The sequence below is a fragment of the Botrytis byssoidea genome (genome assembly GCF_014898295.1).
Source record: "Botrytis byssoidea strain MUCL 94 chromosome Unknown BBYS_015, whole genome shotgun sequence".
NCBI classification, from domain to species: Eukaryota; Fungi; Ascomycota; class Leotiomycetes; order Helotiales; family Sclerotiniaceae; genus Botrytis; species Botrytis byssoidea.
Genome location: NW_024065856.1, coordinates 973,409 through 989,535, shown reverse-complemented (window position 1 = coordinate 989,535; position 16,127 = coordinate 973,409). Strand labels below are relative to the sequence as shown.

Sequence of the window (16,127 nt, the reverse complement as noted above, 5' to 3'; positions counted from 1 at the left end):
CAATCACAAGCCCAATCGCAATCGCAATCGCAATCACACACAATTAGCAAATTCCCCTCAGCTGGCTCCAAATTGTCCTCCGCACATCCAATTCCTCTAGTTCCTCTTGTTCCTCCAGTTCGTTCGCCAATCTCTTCCAAATTCTCCAATCCGAATTCCCACTCACTTACTCGTTCAGCAGAAAGGAACGTATACGTATGTGTATGTGTAAGTAAGTACCTCTCTCTGTATACATATACCTCCCGACCAAAATAATTAAAATCACCCGAGAATGGATATCCAAGCTACCCAAGCTACCCAAGCAAGTAACGTAAAATCAATCAATCAATGAATAAACTGAAAGAATGAATAAGTGACCCCTCAAAAAAATAAATCCATAAATCAATTCAATTCAAATCAATTGAAAGCCAGATCAATCAGAATTTATCTTCAATCAAAATCAAAATCAAAATCAAAATCAAAATCAAAATTCACAGTCTCAATCTCAATCTCAATCTCAATCTCAATCTCAATCTCAATCTCAATTTCAATTCATTCTTCACACACATAAGAACACGTTCTCCAAAACCCAAAACCTAAAAACCAAACCAACCCAAACCAAAACTCACGGCCGCACCTCGTACCCTGACCATGTACCTACCTACGTTACAGCCTACCCTACCCACAGCCCATTCATCCACCCAGGTCCAAGCGTCTAATCTGGGGACCCGTGGACACTGACGAATGCGAGTCCGATTGGATTAGCTGACGCGGCAGTTCGTGGCTGGCTTATTACTTAGATAGTATCTCGGGGTCCGGTAGGTATCATCACATCTCAATAATAAATCTCGAGTACCAGCATCTAAACAACTCAAAAACAATCAAAAGTGCTGGAAATCTTCATTTCATGCTGCTGGCAATCAATGTCAAGATCTATTTGACAAAGATAGTATCAATTCATCTGATATCAACTCATCTGTTCTCATCTTTTCATTTCCTCTTCTCATCTCTTCCCTCTCCCCTTTCCTTCGCTAATCATTTGATTTCCTCCCATCCCACCTATCCATCCATTCATTCCCAGAAATATCGCTGTCCCAATTCTACTGTACAAGTAATTGACAATCAAGTGATTCCGCAAAGTTTCCCTCCCCATCCTTTCAACCAAAGCGAAAAAATCAAGCCAAAGCCAAGAATCTTGATGCAAGCAAAATTGAACTATTGGCGCCAAAATTAAAAGCAAACCAATAAAGCAATCACTGTCACTGGTTGAACTGAGTGAAGATTTATATCAATCAATCAGGAACAATTCCATTTCCTTCCCTTCCTTTCGCCCAAACTCCATTTCGTGCAATTAAATAGCGCCAATGTCCTCTGAAGAATCTTGATCTTCCATTAAAAAAGATTTTTAAATCATCGTACCAGTATGTCAACTTGAACTGCCACCAGGGCTATCGCCACCAGTTTTGATAGCTGGAGTTAAACTGATTGCAATCTTTTTAGGTCCATTATTAGCATCTCGTGTTTTGGTGAAGCTTTGTTTCCTCCTCAACACGCTATTTGTTGATGTCGTAGAACTCGTAGAACTTCTTCGTTTATGATGAGAAAGCTTGCCGAGTTCATCTTCTTCATCTTCTTCTCTCCTGCGTTTTTCCGATAGCCTTTCTGGTGGAGTTGGTGTGGAAGAAGTGGGAGTCAATACTAACTCATCTCCACTGGAATCTTTGGAAGCTAATGGTTTTGGTGAAGGGCTCCGACTTAATGGAGCAGAGGTTATACCCACGGAAATATCGTTTTCCGAATTTTCATTTTCTTCATCCGATGGATAGTCGACTAAAGGCTGCGAAGCAGGTGATTCCCCATTCGTCAAACTCTGGTCCTGAGACTTTTCCTCTTCGTCATCAGAAGTATTGAAATAGGCTTCTTCATCCGCATCTAAATCCTTGATACCTGAGCCCCATCTACTACCTCTGCCTGTCTCAGGCCTCTTCGGACTTTCATCTTCGGTATCGAGGAATGAAGTTTCCATACTCGATGCAAATCCTTGATTATTATCATACCTTGTGATGAAATTTGTGAAAGTGTCAACATAGGTGATTGACTCGAATTTTTCTCGATAGTTTTCCACCAAATGATTGACCAAAACCCTAGTACTGGAACCTTGATTCTTGATAAATTCGAAGAACTCCAAACAAGCTGAATTCAAAAGATTATCTCGAGGCATGGTCTCAATGACAAGGTCTAAAACTGGCTCAAAGAGATGATCTTGCATCATCTGTTGATTGTAAAATTCATCTTGTAAACCAACCAAATTTCGGAAAAACTTCAATGCAGCTAGAGTTTGTTAGTCAAGTTCAAGGCTATTAAAATGCAGTAACTTACTCAATTTTAGGTACTTCTCTGGACTCCCCAAAAGCTGAGAGATACGTTGAGCTAATCCTTCTGATAGCACAAAATATTTGCTGCGGTGCATATGTTGTCTAATGAAAAAGCAAAGAATCTCTATCAAGTAAATGAATAAAGATACTTGATGAACAGTAAAGTTCATATCCTCGCGTCCTTTCAAATCCACTAAAGGTTTAAATAATTTTTTCGCTGATTCCTCATAGAATTGATTGAGGAAAAGTTCATGTTGAGGATCTGTTTGATTTCGAATTCGAGCGGCATATTCAGCACCATTGGCTTTTGAGAGTCCTTCCAATGGTCCTACATGACTACCTTGGTCGAGAAGAACCTTGATCGCATCTGCTATTTGAGCCTTTACACCCAAATCTGCTTCTACGAGAAGAAGATCGATAAGAGAATCAGTTAACAAAGTTTGCTTCTCGGCCATTTGTCGAAATATGGTTTGACGAATCATTTGAGGATCATGATCAATCATAGAGACCAATACATCTGTAGCTCCCACTCGTACCCCAACATCATTGTGTTTGAGAGCGAAATTAATGACAGATAAAAGGCCATGACTCAAAAAGTTATTGTATAGCGTTTGTCGTCCTGGTGGTTGCAAATTCTTCGCGATAGCGCAGCATTGTTGTATGAAAAGTACAGCCATTTTCTTTCTTTCCTGATCTGTCTCTTGGTTTCCAAAGATGCCAAAAAGTTCCTTGAGAACTGCTGTATTGTTCTGTAGATACTGGACAATCTCAACTTGATTGAAAAAGATCAGACCATTAAGAACCGAGAACGTTGGGTCATCCAAGATTCGGGCGAGGACAACATCCTTGAGATATTGCAATCGATTCGTATTATGAATCTTCCTCATGATGTTTTCATCGGGTATCTCAACAACTTCTTTATATCTATCCTTTTTGCCTAACCAAAGTCGATGATTGGCCTTGTGACTTGGGAAATCCGAATCGTACTCCAAAGCTCCGACAACACCAATAACCACCTCATCCGTAACGATATGCTCGATGATTGCATTGTCATTGAGCAAAATTATAATCTTCATCATGTTGCAAAGTCGATGTAAACTTGGTAGATCCTCCATATCTTCTGCTATTTCAACCAGTGGTATCAATCTTCGGATGTAGTTTTCGTTGATGACCAATTTCGTAAGGGCTTCGCGTCCGGATGTTGTGCTGTTCAATTGTCTTAATTGCATTTCCAATTCCGGCAGGTTACCCAGTGAAGGATTGGGAAGAGACGTTGGAATGTTTAGCTCGGGGATGTTATCATCAGATATGATATCTTCTATAGAGAATTGTGAGTACGATGAGGGCAAAAAGAATATCATAATTAGAACTCTAGGTTGCTAAACTTACCCTCAATACTGATTCCTCCGTGTCCACCCAGAGTCGTTTGTATGTTATTGATAAATCGCCTGTAGTAAGCACCAGTCAGAAATGTTCGGATGCGCAACCATCTTATGACGCGTTCATCGCGACATGCCACTTACCAAACAGCCGTGCAGCCCTCTGCTTCTTGAAAGCTGAGAGCCATGTCCATCTCACTATCCGGTTCTGTCCACACTATGAGAGTTTCTGCATGGCACGCATTAGTATGAAATGTGGGAATCATGCGCTGATCCAAAATACCTTGCTGTTTCTGAAATTCATCTCCTTTCACGATCTTAGTCTCTAGCAATATACGACCTGGTTGATCCTCCGACTGCACCATTACTCTAGGGTCTGATTTTTCGGGGCCATTATCCTATATAAATTCAAGATGATTAGGCAACAAGTCCCGATGAAAATGCGAGAGCAAGATAAGGACAAGAACAATCGGCGCGCAGACAATAGATGTATGCGTGAAGATTGAGAAAGAGAGCATGAACATACAACCATAAAGTCGGCTCTGCAGAAGCCAGTACCTCTATCAAACCAGTCGCCATCGCGCAACTCATAGACCTTGACCCTTCTCTTGTCATTTGGCGGATTTTGATTAGGCCCTCCTGCCTGCGCCATCATCAAAGGTTGTGGTTCCCCCTCCAGTTCCTCTTGCACGTATTCCAGGACCTCCGATGAGATATCCAAGTGTTGTTGAAGAGACAGTTGCGACTGCGTTTGAGTGAGGACGGACGCCACAGTGGATTGTTTGCGCCTCGGAGTCGCGCGTAACTGGGAAGTTGGTTCAGGGAATGGAACGAACTCTCAACGATGAGATACGAAATGAATACCGTAAGCGACGGTGATAATTACTTGGAATGAAGAAATCGGGATGAATTGCGATGGTTTCGGATTGTTGTGCGGGTTAATTCATCTGCTTGTTGGCGTGCGGGTTCGGGATGATGAAATTGTAAGTGGACCTGATTGAGTTTACACGCTCACGCCGTACATTTATTAAATTTCTCGCTAAAATTATGCCAGGTAAGGTGAGGCAAGACAAGCAAGTTTCTCTGTCTCTCTCTCTCTCTCTCTCTCTCTCTCTCTCTCTCTCTCTCTCGTGAGTGAAGTAAGGCAAGATGTGATAAATATAGAAATGGACGTGACCAGCAATAATAATAAGTTAAATAGAGAGGATGAATACGGCCACCGATTGATTTGATTTGATTGTTGGTTCTTTTGGTTTTACGGAAGATATACGGGATTGTATCGTTTGGACCCTTGGAAGATCTCACACAGTCGATTATACCTAGGTATGGATATTTTAAATTGATGATATTATGGATTGATTGATCTTATCATGAGATGAGTGGCTCGAGTGGCACCCTCACACCCTCACACCCTCACACCTTCACACACCCTCGCACCGTGGGATCAACTAAAATCTCCAACTCTAGGATCCGTATCACGTGCCTGATTTTAGTACACTTCGGGGTCCAATAATTCCTTCCATCAGCCAATCGTGATCTCACCCGATGTTCTGTGCTGGTGTTTCAAATGTTGGGAGATAAACAATCTTCCAAGCGAATCTTTCCGTCTGGCAGGTACTTACTTGTACCTAGGTAGGTATGTATGTATGGTGCACTGGATTCGATCCCAGAGAGACACATGCATGAATGATGTAAATATTGGGTATGTAAGAGTACCTCACCTAGTAGGTGATGATTGAATCTCACGTTGATATCAAATTGATATTCATCATACATACCTTCATTTTTTGAAACTCTTTTCCGTCGGAATCACTTCTCACGCGCTTCTTGAGACATGGGGAATGTCCAAAATGGATTTTCAAATCCGTCGTTAACATTTATATTCCTTGTCTGACTGGGATCATTCGATGCATGATAGATTGAGCGGCAGTTGATGCAGGGCAGTGTACTCCGTAGTGGGGAAGGAAGAAGGGAAGGGAAGAAGGGAAGGAAGAAGGAGAAGGAACAAAGGGAAGAAATACATAATTGTTCAAGTATTCAAGTCGATATGAAGTTTGGGCTGAGAGAACGATTGACACAAAATGATGAGTTAGTTGTTGAGGATGGATTGAATCTCGTTCATTAATTTATCTATCTTCATAGGGGCGTAGGGTGGGTGTTGAGTGCTTATCATTCAGCCCCCATCTCCATCTTTTTCCAGATATCTGGCGGATGAAAGGAATTCTTCACTCATACTTTTTGGGGGGCTGTACTTCTTGAAGAATCAATAATACATAACTATCATTTGTTAAGGAAACAATATGGAATTACTCAAACTTCCCCATCTTTCGACTTGTTAAGTGGATTCGATATTCAATGACATACCATGCTATGCTATGCTATGCTATGCCACACAAATGTGACATCCTAGATCCAATCCTCGAGCCTCTGTACTCGTACTGCTTAGGCTTGCTTATCTTCGAATCTGACAGTACCGGTACGCACTGAACAGTCCATCATAAGGTCTTTGCGAATACGATGCCCTGCTCCCGTCCGTTACATTCCTCTTTCAAATACCTAAACATGCCTGTTATCATCATCATCATCATAATGAGTGAGTACTATGTATCCAAATCTTTCACCACAAATGAACTGACATGTTCCTTAGTACCTAGGCAGGTATTTTCCGGACATCCTCAGCCGAGCCTTCGAGATCTACTTCTCCATACAGCCACCATCCAAGAATCAATTGGCAGCAAGACGGGAGGGAGGCGTTACGGAAGATAGGAAGATGTCCTACTGAAACCACTAACGGCGGAATTTCTCCAATTGAGGACAATGTCCTTTTGCTACGGAGAATATTGAGAAAAAACGTGGAATCATGGCTTTTTCTCCGAGTATTTTATCCTAATTGGACTGTGGAAAAACTCCCTTTTCGACCTTTTCGAATAGTTGAAATCATTCATGGTCAAGAACAGGTTGAAGACAGTCGAAGAAAAACATGTTCGATGGTAGGTTGGAAATTTGAAGAAAACCTTACCTAGCCTTACCAACATTTCTTCTCAATCTCCAGATGCAATTCAATGAACGGAATGGTCACGCTTTTCACAACCCCATGAAAACTACGGACTTTTCGGAGATTCGTAAAATCGGACATACCAAGGTTTGATGATTCCGCTTTCTAGAAACAAGACACAAGTAGACAAATGGATCATGCTAGTCACAAGCTTCACCGGTATGTTATGCATACGCTTCAAATCTTACCATGGGAGGAGAATATGCATACACGGGAAGCTGCAGTTATCAGTTGGATCTTCGTTTATTATGATTGGAGCGTTTCTCATCATGAATGAAATCAGGTCAGTGCAGTGCAGTAGCAATTTTCCCTCCCGTCCCTTTTGATAACAACAACCTTGGTATCGGCCGAACAACAAAACCTTCTCTTGATCTATTGACGTTTCCAACTATATTTTAATATATACCGTTAGTTGAGTATCGTATTTCCGATCAATCTCTGCAGCAAGCGATATGACGAGGAGAGAAAAGCCTAAGTCTTCGGCCTCAATTAACGTTGAGGTCTAGGTAACATTTTGCTGCATAGTTCTATCTTCCCCAGATATCTTCTCATTCTGTAATGGTCTCTTTTGATGGAAGGAAGTCTTCCATTGATTTAGTCTATCTTTCTGAGAGATATTGCCATTCATACTCCATAAACTTCCCGCAAATTCGCACATACCTTCCACAAGCTCTACTCTATCGACCGGCTCCAAACATTTCCCCAAAGCATTTCCCACATGGCATTCTATACTTTTTGGGTACGACTGAGAAGCTATTTCAAGCTCCACCTCAATACCAATTCATCGGAAGATTTCTTCGTATATTTTCAAACGTCTGACCACTTGCAGTACCATCTCTTACTCCTTAATGTTTTGCATACCCGAGATAGGGCTAAGACAAATGATTTCCTGGCAACCTCCATCATACACGGATTGGTACATGGTTTCATGGTTTCGGTGGTAAGTACCACTAAAACCATATGGTGTTTGGTACTTGGTAATGCTCTCTTTATGTCTACCTAGTGTTTACCGATATGTGTTAGAGGTACCAAGGATCACTAAAGACATCGAGTAGTCCAATGAAATTGGAAGTTTAAAATGATCGTTCCGGTGATTGATCCTCCGAACACTCTTCCAGATATCGATACACAGTGGAAATCAAGTTGATATTCAAGGCCGTACTCTCAGGAGGTTTACAGAGTAAGCTAGATGATCCTATCGAAGTGTTAATTGGTCGCTTGCACTCAAAATCTGGATACCTAGGTAAGTCGAAATGTTCATTTGAAAAATCAAATGATGACTGGAAGATACGAGGCATTTAGCAAGTCTAGATTGATATTCCGTGCTATAGATTAGTTCGCCAGATCATCAGAGCAGGCTTTTTGGCGATAATCTTGCGCTACTTGCAAAGCGTATGCATAGCATCTATCATACACTCATTCACCAGCGTGGCATACAACCAGACACGCTCTGATCAGTTCCCAGACACAAGAGGTGTCCGTAGCACAAAAACATCAGTATCTGAGAAGAAATAAATAGGAGATTAAAGATCATTACGGTGTAGGTATGCTCGAACCGATGTGCATATCTGTCTATCATCATTACATACATGGAATATCTACGTCATTGGCTTGCTCATATACTCGTTGATACGCAGGAGAAGAATGCTAAGGATAACTAGAGGAGTTTTTAGTTATCTGTCTGGTCTGGTCTGATATGATATGATCTGATCTGATCTGATTGCATATCATGAACACCATCTAGATAATTAACTTACCTAGGTATCATTCACATTCCAATATATAAATAAATAAATACCACATGCGATATCATCACTCCTCTCTCCCTCCCTCCCCTTCACGGGATACTTGTACAGGACACTTTCCAAATAAATAAAAAACCTCGATATTTCCATATCCATCGCATCACATCACATCGTATTTCTTTCTTTCTTTCTTTCTTTGTTTTCTTGCATTACCCACCTAATGGAGTTAGGTACTTGATAGTGTGGTCTGTGATGTGATGTGATGTGTTAGTTGGGGGTAGGAAGAGAGGGAAGACGGGTAGCATATCATATCACATCACATCATATCATATCATATCACATCACATCACATCACATCACATCACATCATATCATATCATATCATATCATATCATATCATATCTCGAAAATATACCAACTTCTATCTATATGCGTATACCACACCTCCTTATCTAGTATATCCCCTGCGACACGTAAATTTTAAGGTTTGAGCGTGCAATGAAACCGGCATCAAATTTTCACATTTTGCGCCGGAAAATTCCCATGTTGAAAGTTTGGGGGGGAGGGGGAGGGGGAGGAAATTTTTGGGGATGCTGATTGGATATGGTGGTGATGTGATGGTGATGTGATGGATTGCTGAAATTGTTGGAGAGAGATGAGATCAGATGAGATGGGTTTGGTAGGTAGAGGGGAGGAGAGGAGAGTAGAGGAGGTATCCACACGTCAAGCTATCAAATTGTGTAGATAGTAGATAGCAGATTGATGGATTCGAATTTTGAGTTCAAGATTTGAGGTTTGATATTGATGAGGTTATCTAGATTGTATTGTGGACTTGGACTTAGTCTTAGTCTTGGTCTTGGTCTTGTTTGTTAGTCTGTTGTTGAGAAGACAAATGGCTTTCTATGTGTTAAATTCTCGGAGACGTTTGTCATATTATTACTTGGTATGTTCATGGAGCTAAACTCTGTGCGTGTGTGGGTATTTCCCCATATTCTACTCCTGTCCTCCGTCTTTTATGAATATGCGAGGTTGGAAATCTAATAGGTAGGTCAGTAGATATACTCGTCTTTCTGAGGGTTGAAGTATGGATGGGGAAAATGAGTGAAGAAAATTCGAATAGAGATTGATTTCCTCTCATTAGATATATCTACCTAATAAGTCTTGATACCAAAACCCCCAATGTGAAACATTAACGAGGTGACGAGTAGAAGGTAATACCAAGACCACTTCAAGCATTTTGAAAGCTTCACATCCGTACTAAATTCCCGATTTAAAAATAGTAACTCCTTAGTACACAAGTTAAATTCCCGATCATCCTCAGATGAAAAGTTAAATCACACACAAGATTAAAAAATTTGATGTGATCAATGTGGACGGGATGTTAAATGTTACCTGATGTGGAATTTATAGGAATTATTGATAGATGATCACGAGAAAGTGGAAGAGAGAAATGGCAGGTGGGATTTAGTATTGTATTTAGTATACCTATCTTGCTTAGGTTACATACTACTAGGTAGGTATGTGAATAAAGTCTTCTTTCGAACCGGCTTTTTAGTTTTTGAAATATTCGCTTTCTTGATTCTGTACACTTTTTGTTTTGTCTTCTTGTTCTTGTTCTTCTTCTCCTTCTTCTTACTCTTCCTCTAATCTCCTCGTCTCATCTCATTAATCTCATTCATCTCATCCCTCTCAATACTTTCAAGTATCTCAACATCAAATCACCTTGAATCATTGTATATCACTTTGATTCTCACTTCATACATACCCTTAAATAACACAACATATAAATCCATCTCACCCAAAATGCCAATACTTTCAAGGCTTAAACGTACCAAAAAGGCTATTGAAGAAAACAAAGCAAAAGTCACCGCCGACGAGGAGGAAAAAAAGAAAGACGAACAAGAAACTGCCAAAGCTTCATACAAACATGTTCCATCACATGCTTCAGTCGATGCACTTTTCAGCGCACCCCCAACTTGGAAACATGAAGATCGACCCAAAATCTTAGAACACAATAGACGGAGAAGTCAGAGAACTGTCAGTCGTACTCACAGTACTTTTTCATCTGCAAATGCCACTCCCGATGGCACACCTGCTATGACCCGCGCCACTAGTTATGATGGCTATAATCCCACATGGAATTCTCGTATAGAACATGTATCATTCTTCGAAGCAGTCAATCGATCCACGGCTCTTCCCCCAATCAAAACTCAAGTTCCCAATGCTCCCGATTCTGCTGTTGGTATAAGTCCTATCTCAAGTGTTGCTCAATGTGGAGGTAATTGTTTCTCTGATCTTATTAACATCAAACAATATACTAACATAATCAAAGCTGTACCCCAAACTACCAGTCCGGTAAATGATAAAGCGCCCTCCTCTGCATCATCCTCCAGCGAGTCAGGTTTGGAAATTGCTGCCAGAACACCACGCAGACCTCTTCCAAGTGATGCTTTCAAACATCAACCAGTAATCTTTCAAAACCACGATATTTTACAAAGATTACACACAAGTACCACGCGCAAATTGGGAGAGGCCCCTACGCTCAAAGCTCCTATCGTTGAAGTACAAGTACCAAAACCTGTTGTAGTAGCACCGGTTACGCAAAAGGAACCTGTTGCGGTAGCACCACTTGCAAAATCTCGTTGGAGTCGCATGGGAAAGAAGGATGAGGAACATACTAAAGATTGATTAATCTTGGCAATCGATTTACTCGGAAGTGATGGGAAAATCTTCAATATTATCAATATATTGTTCCAGATGCGAATGAATATCTGCAGATCCTTTTGAGGAATATTCGCAGTGATGAAGTTGAAGGGTCATTTGCAGATGGAAATGCGCTTGTAACGATGAGGACCCGGTCCGCATGTAATGGTTACAAGTTTTCGTTGCTGCCTACTTCTTTATTCAGCCATTTCTTCAGACATTTTACGCGATTTGGTGGTGTTTTCACATTTGCTTGTGTTGCTAAAAGTTTCTTTATTTTTTCTATATTTCGGTAATAGGGGTGGATATTGTTTTGGAGATTGAGAAAGAGGGTTTTAATATTGGTGAATGTTGTGGAGCCATACATTAATTTTCTTGCTTAATTTGCAGAATGTAGATACGGGGATCTTATTCTCTGTGAAGCTTTGGTGGTGTTAAAAGGTCGGATGAGAGAGTGAGAATGTTGGTATGAGGGAGGTGGAGGTGGTAATGGCCGGTAATAGATAGATAGATGTGTAGATGGGCAGGTTTTTATTGTTCGAGGATCTCTGTTAGGATGATTTGAAATGGAGTTGGGAATAGGATTGAGGATGTTATTGTACTTGTGCTTGTACTTGTACTTGGGGTCAGGATATACATTATTAAGGATGAATAGGATGGGTGGATGGATGAATGGATGGATGGATGGGAAGACTAGGCAGGCGAATTTTCAATTCAGGCATGGCATTTTCAATTCTTGAATCACTATATAGATGTTTTTTAAGAAAGATGGTCTATTTGAGATTGGGAATATATGGAGTGAGATCGCATAGGGTTGTATGAATAAGAAGAGCGAATAGCTGTGTCTTTTAGCGTTATTATACGTACTATTTAGGTAAGTGGTATATATATTCTTCTTCTTCTTCTCCTTCTTTATATCTTTATATCTTTAGGTCTTGAATCTTTTTATTTAGAAATAAGGAAGAAGGGGGAGGAGGAGGAGAAGGAGAAGAAAAAATAGAGTATAAACTAGAGCTAAATGTGAAGCTGATGATAGTGATGGTGAAGCTGGAGGAGCTAATGGTGATGGTAGTAAAGATAAAGGAGAGTTAGTATTCTGACGATTTTGAGAGGAGATTGGGTTGGGAAATAAAAGAAATGAATAAATAACGAGATGGAGAGATGGAGAGGGGTGGTTGTTTGATCTTATATATTCTGATTAGGGAGTGAATAAGGTTATCCATGGATGAATAAATACATGAAATCGATTCCTAAAATTTCAATTGATCTAAAAGAGGCGTTTAGATGTATACCTGATTCGTACTTTAGTGCGAGGAGATACAATGTATATCGCTTATTTGTAAACTTATAGTCGAAATAACTTGGTCTATCTATATATCTATCTAAAGAGGAGATAATTATAGCTGTATAAATGAATTAGATAGATGGAATGGCTGATTGGTTATTGAGCTGGGTGTTGATTCATGGGGGGTTTGAATATATAGCAAAGCAAAATAAGATAGATCAAGATAGTAATATCTAGGAGTGTAGGGGATTGGAGGTGAAGTGATATGATTAATTGGTTGATTGGTATGTTGATGAGTTTAGTTAGGTAGTTGACTAGTAGAATAGGATGTTCCAAATTTCTATCCCTCCATCTTGAACAAATTTCTGACAAAGATACCTGGGTATCGAAAGAAAAGGAAGAGGAAGAAATGAAGCTTTTCAAATTGATATAAGATCTCAGATTTGGAATTATAACAAGTCCGAAATAGAAATTTCACTACATGTCGCGTTCGGTACACGCATTATTATGTATTATTTGCTAAATAAATGAGGTCTAATAATTTTCTAAAAGAGTGAACCAAACGCACCCTTTATTCGAGATTAGAAAATGTATAGAAGCCTTAGTGCAGTTATGCGTAACCAGTATATAGTGTTTACATGATGTACAGATACTATGTCGTGTATACATCGTGTAAGCTCGCTTACACCGTGTATGATGCGTGTAAGGATTCTTACACCATGTATAGATTTTGGAAATATGAGATGTGCAACAAAACCCTCAGGTTGTTAGGAAGTGATGGTGGGGAAGCGAATAAAGTGAATATAGGAAGAGTGAGGTTGAGGGTGGGAATGTGGGTGTGAAGTCAGGACTTTGAGGAGAAGGATAATATGAATTGTGTATTCCTCTCCATTTCGAGATTATGGAGATAGATTGAAGTAGAGAAAATGAAGCCTTTCAGTTTGCTGAAAGACGTCAAATTCTACAAGTATCGCGAGATTGGAAATATGAGATATGCAACAAAAGTTTCTTGACTGTCAGAGAGGTGATATGGAGCAGCGAATGAGTGAATATGACGAGGGTTGATATATATAGAGTGAATACGTAGAACAATCAAAGAATAAATAAATCAAAACTTTGGGTAGACGGATATACATCCTATAATAAAGTATCTCTTTCTATGCTTATAATAAGGATTCAAGAATGAATAGAATCAGGAAAAAATGAAGCTTTTCAAATCGCAGTAAGACTTCAAATCGGGGACTATCGCGAGATCAGAAAATTTGAGATATGCAACAAAACTCCTAGGTTGTTGAGGAAGCAATGTGGTTGGGTAGAATGGAATAGAGTGAAGTGAAGTGTGGGAATGTGAAAGGGACAAGATATATAAGAGTGAACGCGATAATTATAGCTGGGTACCTATGTATACAAGAAATATCTGCCTATCTATATTCTCAAACCAAAAAAAAGAAATCGACTTCTCGATCTCCTCATCCCATTACAATTTGAGGCAAGGCAAGCAGTACGGAAGAAAATAATGAAGCTTTTCAAATTGGTAGAAAACGGGATTTGAGAAAGTCTCGTGAGATTGGAAAATGTGAGATGTGCAACAAAAGATTTGGGAGGGAGGGAGGGAGTGTAACGTGATCTGTGGATGTGAGAAGTTCCAGATAGATGGGAGTGAATAAATTGAGAGGTTTGGATGGAGTGAAGGGGAAGTAAAGGGTGAAGAATTTTAGAAGCGGTGAAGGGGGAGTTTTTGGCGAGTTGGAGGGTGGAGGATGGAGGATTCGAGTATGGAGGTCGAGGGAGGGGGGGGGGAGTATTGACTGTTTATATGGAGATATCTGTGTAAAGGAGTGAGTGAGTAGGTGAGTATAAGCTGTTGAATTATGTAGTTGAATTGGTGAGAGAAGAGAATTGTGTATTGCAAATCAGTGTACTTCTCTTTCATCCAAAATTATATATTCACCCATAAATTCGGTTCAATCTGATGCTTTGACTTGGGAACTACCCAATGACCTCGATCTCCGAGTAAAGAGCCAATACATACTCTCAATAGCTCATCTATCAAAATCATATTTGTTACCAAAAGTCCACATCTTCTATCATTTCTGGTTCTCAGTCCAAATGAAGGACAGTACTATTACCGACAACCATGTTAACCAAAACCAAATTCTACGAGTTCCAGACTTGCAAGTTTGCTGTTATACATAATGCACTATTTCAAACACTTTACAACAGTAAACACTACATACCACCCAATACATTCAGTCTACATGGCATTAGAAAATAACATGAATACTCGTCCAAAGATCCTATTCACACACACCTCAATCCACTTTACAACTTGCTCTAAGTTTACAGCATACTTATATATACCATATCATCTACGCATCTGATATCTCTACTCACAAACACAAACTCAACTCGCAACTACCACATCATCTGAGCAGAAACCACGCACCAAGAAAGGAAACACTCCTTTTCCACTATATAGACACACAAATAACCCTCGTAACGACGTTTCATCATCATAGAAAATCCCAACAAGCCAAGAAGAAAAAAATCTCCTTGAAAGTATAATTTATCGAGATTACTCGAGAGAAAACTTCATCCGAGATACCTCCATCAAGCTTCACTATGTGATTATGAAGACAGATCTGAAGAAAGTAATAAGTACAAGCAGATCTCTAAACTTTCCATATTCTACAAGTGTCAAGTTGCAAATATGTAGAATATTCCAAGTTCCAAAGGAGGTGGAGACGGATCTCACAAATCTGTATGAGAGATACTCCAATACTTCAATACTCCAAGTAGGAAATAACAAACAAAATAAAACCCTCGAAATAAACAATCGTCCCAAAGCATCACTAAATCAAATTAAATCAAACCAAGTTATGAAAAAAATCAAATCCTCTCATCCTCAAACTCGTAGCCAGACCCAGAAAATTGATAACTATATCGATTCTCCTCTCCTCTTCATTCCCCTCTACTTAAATGTATCACTGAATACTCAATCTCACGATATATTGTATTGCAATACAATGCAATACAATACCATACCACAAAAATCCCATACTAGCCCCTAAATATAAAAGCTACCCATCAAGCTCCTCCATAACAAATCGAAAAGGAATGAACAAATCCTCAAGTCCCTCAATAAGCCCCCCCCCCCGGAATTTTCTCGAGTCTTCTATATCCAAACAACTTCATATCATATACCATATACCATATCCCACAAATCCAAATCCAAATCCAACCCCAACCCAATCACTATAAACAACCAATCAACCAACCAAACAAACACAAATCCTCACACCTCATATAGATCTCTCCAAACCTCCAAACACCTAAGCCTCTACACCCTACACCCTATACCCTATCACCACAGAAAACAGAAAATAGATAAAATAATATCATAGATCTATCTAGATAGAGTATTAGAATGCGTGTAGTAAATGATATGTATGAATATATCTCTTTAAGTATGGATGTATATATATATGTATCTCTATATGTATGCATTTCTCAAAAAGGCTTAGTTTTCTGAGATTCCCTTGACTATATTGTATGTAAGATTACATGTGAATTATGTTGTGTTGTGTTGTGTTATATTGTATTGCA

At 39.7% G+C, this 16,127-nt stretch overlaps 2 protein-coding genes across 2 annotated transcripts; one reads left to right on the top strand and one right to left on the bottom strand.

The window, feature by feature from the left end:
- Positions 1-555: 555 nt before the first annotated feature.
- On the bottom strand, positions 556-4,743 carry EAE97_007771 (uncharacterized protein). The gene is made up of 5 exons (XM_038878285.1): positions 4,260-4,743; positions 3,878-4,131; positions 3,744-3,802; positions 2,359-3,672; positions 556-2,310 (listed from the first exon to the last, which is right to left on the bottom strand). The coding sequence occupies exons 1-5, from the start codon at positions 4,386-4,388 to the stop codon at positions 1,406-1,408; spliced, it is 2,661 nt and encodes an 886-aa protein (XP_038731123.1). The 5' UTR covers positions 4,389-4,743; the 3' UTR covers positions 556-1,405.
- Positions 4,744-10,117: 5,374 nt separating this feature from the next.
- EAE97_007770 (uncharacterized protein) lies at positions 10,118-12,352 on the top strand. The gene is made up of 2 exons (XM_038878284.1): positions 10,118-10,811; positions 10,866-12,352. The coding sequence occupies exons 1-2, from the start codon at positions 10,337-10,339 to the stop codon at positions 11,219-11,221; spliced, it is 831 nt and encodes a 276-aa protein (XP_038731122.1). The 5' UTR covers positions 10,118-10,336; the 3' UTR covers positions 11,222-12,352.
- The last annotated feature ends 3,775 nt before the right edge of the window (positions 12,353-16,127 follow it).

What these genes read in the sequence shown, in the direction of transcription:
- EAE97_007771 (XM_038878285.1), bottom strand. Translation starts at nt 4,388, where the DNA reads ATGATGGCGCAGGCAGGAGGGCCTAATCAAAATCCGCCAAATGACAAG. An exon ending in GCAGAGCCGACTTTATGGTT is followed by an intron (nt 4,132 to 4,259) that starts GTATGTTCATGC and finishes GAATTTATATAG; the next exon opens with GATAATGGCCCCGAAAAATC. An exon ending in AGAGAAGTACCTAAAATTGA is followed by an intron (nt 2,311 to 2,358) that starts GTAAGTTACTGC and finishes AACAAACTCTAG; the next exon opens with CTGCATTGAAGTTTTTCCGA.
- EAE97_007770 (XM_038878284.1), top strand. Translation starts at nt 10,337, where the DNA reads ATGCCAATACTTTCAAGGCTTAAACGTACCAAAAAGGCTATTGAAGAA. An exon ending in AAGTGTTGCTCAATGTGGAG is followed by an intron (nt 10,812 to 10,865) that starts GTAATTGTTTCT and finishes ACATAATCAAAG; the next exon opens with CTGTACCCCAAACTACCAGT.